A 7,880-nucleotide genomic window follows, 5' to 3' on the forward strand; every position below is an offset into this window, starting at 1 on the left:
TTCCCCCACCCACGGCACCCCCACCTCCGACACTCCCCCACCCACGGCTCTCCCCCACCGCCGACACTCCCCTGTCACTGACCCCAAGTCTCTCCCGTGACATCAGCCCGCACTGGCCTCACTCCTGAACGCTACTCATCTCTCAGGGGGGTTAAAACACCTGTAACTTGTGCAGCTGTCCATGAAGACACAATATGAAGGAGTGTGAAAATTTGCACACACTGTCTCTTCTGTTCGTCCTGCGCGTGCTGTGTGCCCCACATTTACTTTTCCGTGTGACTTATAAACATGGAATCCAGGCAAGCTGAAACTGAGTCCTGGCTTCATCACTAACTAGATTGTTCACTTGTAAAACGAGAGACGGTCCACCAACACTGCACGCTGGTGTCCTAACAACCACAGTTGAACGCGTGCTGTTCACGCTCACAGCTCTACGTCAACAACAGTTCGGACGTGAGACTGAAGTCAAGGTGTCCCCTCACCCGATTCAGAGTCAGCAGGCCCTGTGCACGGGGCTCCTCGCCCTGTGTGAGCGCGATTAGAGATGGATGGACCTCTGGAAGGGCGCTGGTCACGCTTCAATCCGAAAAGGACTACACGCCACTGACCGGACCTCCAGAAAGCACAGCCACCTGGTTCCACACCTCACCCGGCGAGAATGGGCTCCTGGAGATGAGAACGGTGCCGCGGGCTGCAGCGGGAGCCCTCCGACGTGACCCCGGGGGGACGCAGGCGGGAGTCCTCCAACGCGACCCTCGGGGGGATGCAGGCGGGAGTCCTCCAACGCAACCCCTGGACGGACGAGGGCAGGGGGTCCTCTGACGTGACCCCCTGGGGGATGCAGGCAGGGGTCCTCTGACGAGACCCCCCGGACGGACGCGGGCGAGAGTCCTCCGACGCGACCCCAGGGGGAACGCAGGCAGGGGATTCTCCAACTCGACCCCTGGACGGACGCAGGCGGGAGTCCTCCGATGCAACCCCCGGATGGACACAGAAGCAAGGGGCTCCCACTCCGGGATGTCACTGGGAATCAGAATGGCACTCCTTGTCCCCTGGAGCCTCCCCAGGAAAGAAAGCAGCGTCTCACCGAAGAAAGGGGACGAGAAGGCGGGCCCACGAGTCCACAGCAGATGGAGCAGCTAGGAGCACAGGGCGACTGGCCAGATGTGAGGCTCACTATCACGCTCATTTCTCAAGCTCACAAACTGCTCAGGTTTCAAAAGGCAGCAAGTTTCAGGATTCTGAAACACCTGTCTTCACTATGTACAATGTCCAGATGCTCACCTCTAATTTCGTGCTATTCACATATATACACACATCAATCCCAGGAAAGACTACGGTAACACACAAAATAAACTAAACACTGTACTCATCTAGAGAACTGACAACCTACTCTGAATATGAGCCTAAGGGCACTTAAACCTTTCAGTCACATTATGCACCTTTGTAAAATCCCAAGTTGAAGACTGGAAACCATATGGGGAACTCACCACAGCACCAGGTCATGCAACAGCAACAGGCACAGCTGCGCACACAAACGCAAACACGTGAGCGTGCCACAGAACCACCCCGGGAGCGGGAATCCACGGGGCCGGTGACCCCCTTCTACACGGCAAGCTTCAGAGACGTTGAAAAACCAGTTATTCTTTGAAGCGCCCCTCAGTCACTCACCACATTGTAGTAGCTCTTGTTAATGGCGGTCGTATCGAACCCTTTGGGAGGGCTCTTCAAGGTTCCAGACTTGGGCGACACGGGCTTTTCTGAAATAAAGACGGAGGGCAGGTTCACTCCCGGCTCCAGCCAAGACCACCAAGCGCAGCAGCCCGCACGGCCCGGCCTCTGGCTCCGACTGAGCCCCAGACCACAGGGAGGGGGGACAGAAGTGCATGCGGCCAGGAGGCCCCAGCCCCCACCCCCTCCTCACGGTCAGCTCCCGGGGCTCAGAAACCCCCACGACCCGGCCTCCCCACCCAGCCCAGCCTCCCAGCTCAACGCACCCCTCACAGATTACACACGGCTGCTGTCAACACACAAAAGAACCCATGAGCCACGTGTCAGCTCAGGGCACAGTACGGGGGAAGTCCGACCCCAGCAAATCAGAGGAAAGCGGGCAGACACCCAGCAGCATTAAGACACCAAGACCCCCAGTCTGAGCGTGTCTGGAGGGACCCAGGTCGCAAGAGTGCAGAAGGCCCGCCCAGACGGGCGACAGAGAAGGAGAGCCCCAGGCAGGGCAGCGAGAAAAGCCACTCTGTCTTCAGGACCTCCAGACGAGAACCAAGGAAAGGGCCACCGTCACTGCAAGGATTCAAGTACATCACAGGACTTTCACCCAACGCCACTCAAGCAAGACTCCTTCGTCACGGGTGCTGAGGGGGCGCCTGCAGCTGCTTCTGGGGCCCTAGATATGTGTGCCCGTGTGTCTGCCAGGCACTGGTTCTGCGAGGTAGGTGTGTCTGTAGCTGAGGTTCTGCAGGGGGGTGTCTATCCCAGGATCTCCAGCTACAGAGGCTGGTAGCGGCCCACGGCTGGCGAGGGGAGAGGGGAAATTCTGACAGGCGTGGCCTCGGGGGCTCGGTTTCCGCCCGCCATGTCCTCCCGCACCCCCTCTGCCCTCCTCCACAGGGCCCTGCCACAGACAGCTGGCGGTGCCTCTAAGCACACCTGTCCAGAACCTCTTTCTGGCAGCATGGCCCTCCAATCCCAAACACCGTCGAGCTCCAGGTCCCAGATCCCAGCTGCTCAGTACTTCCATGAGCTTCTCAGCACCAGAAACCCATAAAAAGCCCAAAGCAAAAGGCCTATCTTTAGCTGTGGGTCCCCCTCCTCCTGTGGAGCGGCTGACCTGAGTCTTCCTTCAACGCCTCTCTGTAAGGGTTTCCAAACGGGTGAAAATACAGAACAAATCAGAAGGTGCTGTTCCCAGCTGAAAGACTCTCTATCCACGGGATGGGAAAGAGAACTCAACGGGAAACAAGTGATTTTTAAGCCATGAGAGACACAAGGAGGAAAACTTCCTCTCAATTCTTATATCTGCATCTCAGCATTTAACTGTGCAAGAAAACCTGATGTTTCCATCTGAAGGAAAAAAATGCCTTTTCCTCCTTAAAATCTGCCATCTGGAGGAAGCATATGCAACACCAGTAAAGGGGAGACAGCTGAGCCTAACTACAGCCCTGGGATCAAAAAAAAGTCACAGAAGGCGCACAGCAACACAGGTCAAGCAAGGTTAATTCGTGAGAGACTTGAATCTGCTTTCAATTTCTTTAAAGCAAATCATCTGCCAACTGCCTCATTTTACCAATACTTAAGTTTAAGACATACCTCTCAACATCCCAGTTAATAGAATTTAATCTACTATGAGAACTATAAAGAAGACGTTTTTCAAAAGCAAGCTACAGGCTAACGTTCTACAAAAGAAAGAGGCAGGAGAGACCCAGACAAATCACGGTTTAAGTCCAAAGAGGTTGTCTTCTCTCACTCAAAAAAAAAGGAGAGCATACAATGTGACACACTGTGTGAGGCGCTACCTGAGCCGTCACACAGAGGGGCCCCCAATGTGCCCTCTGCAGAAGGCTCGGTGCCCCCTGCAGGAGACCCGGGAGGGCATGGGCTGGCGCTGCAGGGACAGGCTCCAGGAGAGGCGTCCATGGAGGTGCAGGCCGCAGAACCACAGACCTGCAAGCCTGCAGCACCTCTAGAGAGAATCTGGACGTGTTAACGCAACACGACAGAGGCCAGTCACGTAACAGTTTCCACTTGTAACAGAGGAAAACGCACAGGAAACAGATCTTAAAACACGCAGCTTTCCTAGCGTCCTAAGGAAAACAAAACATTCTGCGGCCCATCCAAGATCTAAAGACAAGACTCCACGCCCTGTGAGGAGGGCAGGGGAACCCCAAGGATGGAACAGCGCACCTTTCAGAGCAACTCAGGCAGCCTGTCCCCGCTTTCACGTAATAATCGTTACAAAGCACTGATAACAGAATGTAGACACAGATGTGCTGACAAAAGGGGGCTGGGGACCCTCCCACCAGGTGCAGAAAGGATTGAGGGCTGCAGAGCAGGGCAGCATGGGGCTGTCCGGGGCCGCGCTGCAGGCAGTTCTGGCGCCGAGCGGCCCGGCCCTGAGCCCCGCACGCCTCCTCAAAGGAAGCCAGCCAGGGAAGCCACTCTGAGGTGGGGGACACAGCCGGGGAGAGATCAAATGGAGGCAACCCGCCCAGCATGTGATCCAAAGCCACACCTCCTGAGGACCCTTGGGGTTTTCCAAGGGCGAGAAGGCTCTCAGGGACCCAGAAGCCAAGGTCAGCCGTCTCTGCAGGAGTACTTCCGCGGCCCAGGGAAAGGAGGCACCCACTGAACAACCAGCCATCAGAGAACAGCCAAACAGAAAACAAGCTCATCAAGAACTCGGGCGTCAAGCGAGTGTAAACAGGAAACACACAAGGGGACCAGTCCTGAGATGCAGAAATAACACGGCCATCTAGGAGGCTTATCACACGCGCGCTGAAAACGCCTCCAAAGAAACTGGGGCCCGAATGAGTGAAAAGGCACCACGAACACGAAGGACATCTGGAAAGAGGGAAACAGCCTCTAGAAATGAGCCCTGCGGTCTAAGATGAAATCCTGGTGGACAGGCAGGGCGGAGGGAAGCGGGTGGGGAGAGATCTGAGCAGCGGGCTGCAGGTGAATGTGGGCCATACATCATGAGGAATGCCAGGACATCGGGTCAACGTGTCAGAGACGAAACCCGACCGGGCCCCCGTGGCCCTGGACTTGGGGCTCCCGAGCCCGCGGCGCCCACGTTCCACCCGCTGGAGGGCAGCGCCAGCGCTCCAGGACGAGCCTCCTGGCGGCCGGCCTTCCACCCCGCAAATTCAAGAAACCATCGCACGTGTGTCTGTGTGTGTAAAACACACATTAACTGCGTGAATAAAATGAGTTCACATACCAAGAGTCTGCACAGAAAATGTTCGGGGACGCTGACATACACCACGCTGACATACACCTTCCGTCAGACAGCACATACTCAGGAAGGACTCCAATGCGTCCGCAGAGAACTCTGAAATATCCTCCTGCAGACCCCTGCAAGAGGTCTAAGGAACTCGATCTCTGAGGGAGCGTTCCTGTCTTCACAGGGACTATTTCAAACCAGAAACCACACTCGGGCCCCAGGCGCAAACAGAGCACTGCCGTCTGCAGCCACAAGGGGGCAGGAGAGCGCAGCCACGCGTTTGCCGGAGAAGCCGGACAGAGCTCACCTGGAGACACGCAACCCCAGGGGACATCACAGAGAAGGAGACCTCAGCTTTGTGTATTCAATAAAAATATCTGTAAACCAAATCAAAACTTAACACAGAGAAAAACTCCTGCCACAACGGCCACTTAGAGGAAGGAGTCTGTATGCTGGGACCTGGCACATTTTGTTCACAGAAAATGAAGGATAAATTACACTGCAAATCACAACCTTTATGTCAAACCTGTTCTTTAAAACAGAGAAATCTATTCCAAAATCACAAAGTCATACAAATTACCAAAAAAAAAAAAAACGCAATTACACAAGTGTTACCATGACGCTGGATTTTCATTCTTAACTGTTACAAAGCGAAACAGTAAAAACGTGGTTTCACGTCTCTCCTTCTCAAACGCCCACATTTAAAATCAGGCAGGCACAGCTTTCCACAGAAAAGAGTCAAGTAATCGGAGGACACTAGGAACGGAAACTTACGCCTCAAAGCAGTTATTCCTTTAGCTCGACAATCAAATAAAACAACACCCAGACTAACAGACGGAGAAGGCAATGGCAATCCACTCCAGCGTTCTTGCCTGGAGAATCCCAGGGACGGGGGAGCCTGGTGGGCTGCCGTCTATGGGGTCCAACAGAGTCAGACATGACTGAAGCGACTTAGCAGTAGCAGCAGCAGCCTAACAGATGACTCATTTGAGCAAATATGCCATTCTCTATGTTTTAAAACTAAACAGGAAAACAAGGAAAGTTTTCAGTTACTTGAGTCTCAGTGTGGCTTGAAAACTAGGGATTCCATGTGAGCCCTGCAAGGAGCTGTGTGATAGCAAGGCAGTTACACACATACAACTAAAAGGGCCTCAAACACACACACACACACACACACACACACACGACTAAGTCAGAGAAACAAGAATTACAGGCAGAACAAAGTGATGCGGTTACTCCTGACACAAGTACCTCATAAAAATGAGATGGCTGGTTCTTAGAGCTGTGTCTGCCCGCTCCCCACGGTGCTAACTGCCCCCCCAGAAATAGGGTAAGAGTAGAACACGCCTGCCAGGCTGCGGGACACCCAGAGGCCACCACAGACGACACTGACCACACGCACGTCCACCTGAAAACAACCCCATCTTTGCAGTGTCATTTCTAAAGGTTAACTCTGGAAACTTCAGGTAGAGAAATACCTGGAAAGGAAACATTTGTACTCATTCATACTTTTACTATGATGCCTCAATATCAAACCAGAATTTCCATTTAAAAGAGATGTTCACAGTAGAATTCAAGAAGCCCAGACCCAACAGATGTCTACACAATCAGCAGAACCCACTCTTTACGGCTTGTTCCTTTGCCAGCTCCGAGACCCTCTCGGGACACGCCCCTCAGCCAGCACTGTGATTCTTGAGGGTGTGCCCATCACCACCTCTGTGACCCCTGGAGCAAGCCCCTCCACCAGCTCTGTGGCTCTTGAGAGCGTGCCCATCACCAGCTCTGTGACCTCCTGGATCCCCTTCGTAAATGGAAAGACCATGTCACTCTCAACCTCGCCCCACAAAGGGCCCAGTGCTCTCTTGGCCCCAGAAGGACTGCTCGGCCTCCCCAGCACTCAGGCCCAGGGGCCAGAGCCAGGGCTGCCCCCGGACAGGCTGGCGGCGACTGGCAAGTCCAGCCAAGCTGCAGACTAAGGCACATTTCCCAGCAGCCGTGTCTGTAATGCAGGCAGCTGGACGTCAGCGCCGTACCCTCGGCTGGTTCTGCCCAGGGACAGATTAACCGGAGGGTGTTCAGAGGAGGGCATTATTTGCACCCTATTTCCTGAATATTCCAACAACACTGTCTTCTGGGGCTGTGGTGAGGACTGAAAGTCACATATAAAAAGGACTTTATATAGGAAGCAGAACACAAAAGCTTGGCTATTACTGTTAACTGTATTCTAATGATAACATTCAGAAAACTAAGATCATGGCATCTGGTCCTATCACTTCATGGGAAATAGATGGGGGAACAGTGGAGACGGTGTCAGACTTTATTTTTCTGGGCTCCAAAATCACTGCAGATGGTGACTGCAGCCATGAAATTAAAAGACGCTTACTCCTTGGAAGGAAAGTTATGACCAACCTAGATAGCATATTCAAAAGCAGAGACATTACTTTGCCAACAAAGGTCCGTCTAGTCAAGGCCATGGTTTTTCCTGTGGTCATGTATGGATGTGAGAGTTGGACTGTGAGGAAGGCTGAGCACAGAAGAATTGATGGTTTTGAAGTGTGGTGTTGGAGAAGACTCTTGAGAGTCCCTTGGACTACAAGGAGATCCAACCAGTCCATTGTGAAGGAGATCAGCCCTGGGATTTCTTTGGAAGGAATGATGCTGAAGCTGAAACTCCAGTACTTTGGCCACCTCTAATGAAATGTACCTTATATAAATGTGTAACCACAAAATAAAAACTAACAGACGTGACAGGTTTCTCCTCACAAACGGTAAAGAACAGAGTGAGTCTGTTTTCAACCGCTGGTGTCACGACGGCAGGAGACGCTGGCCTGAGTGTGGAGCCCCTTCTCCAACCCCCAGTGTGGCCAGGCTCTCACCCTCCGCCAGGGCCGGACCACGCCCAGCCGGGCGTCCCAAGCCCATC

General features: G+C 53.6%; 1 protein-coding gene across 1 annotated transcript in view; it reads right to left on the bottom strand.

Annotated features, from left to right (window-relative positions):
• The window catches only part of ARHGEF7 (Rho guanine nucleotide exchange factor (GEF) 7), a 65,972-nt gene that overhangs the window by 43,575 nt on the left and 14,517 nt on the right, over window positions 1-7,880 (bottom strand). Inside the window, exons 5-7 of the mRNA XM_010831543.1 lie at window positions 5,156-5,199; window positions 5,033-5,088; window positions 1,672-1,919 (exon numbers count right to left, since the gene is read on the bottom strand). Coding sequence (XP_010829845.1) covers window positions 1,672-1,919; window positions 5,033-5,088; window positions 5,156-5,199 — 348 coding nt within the window. The remainder of the gene's footprint in view (window positions 1-1,671; window positions 1,920-5,032; window positions 5,089-5,155; window positions 5,200-7,880) is intronic.

The sequence above is a fragment of the Bison bison genome, unplaced genomic scaffold (genome assembly GCF_000754665.1).
Source record: "Bison bison bison isolate TAMUID 2011002044 unplaced genomic scaffold, Bison_UMD1.0 scf7180017864527, whole genome shotgun sequence".
NCBI classification, from domain to species: domain Eukaryota; kingdom Metazoa; phylum Chordata; class Mammalia; order Artiodactyla; family Bovidae; genus Bison; species Bison bison.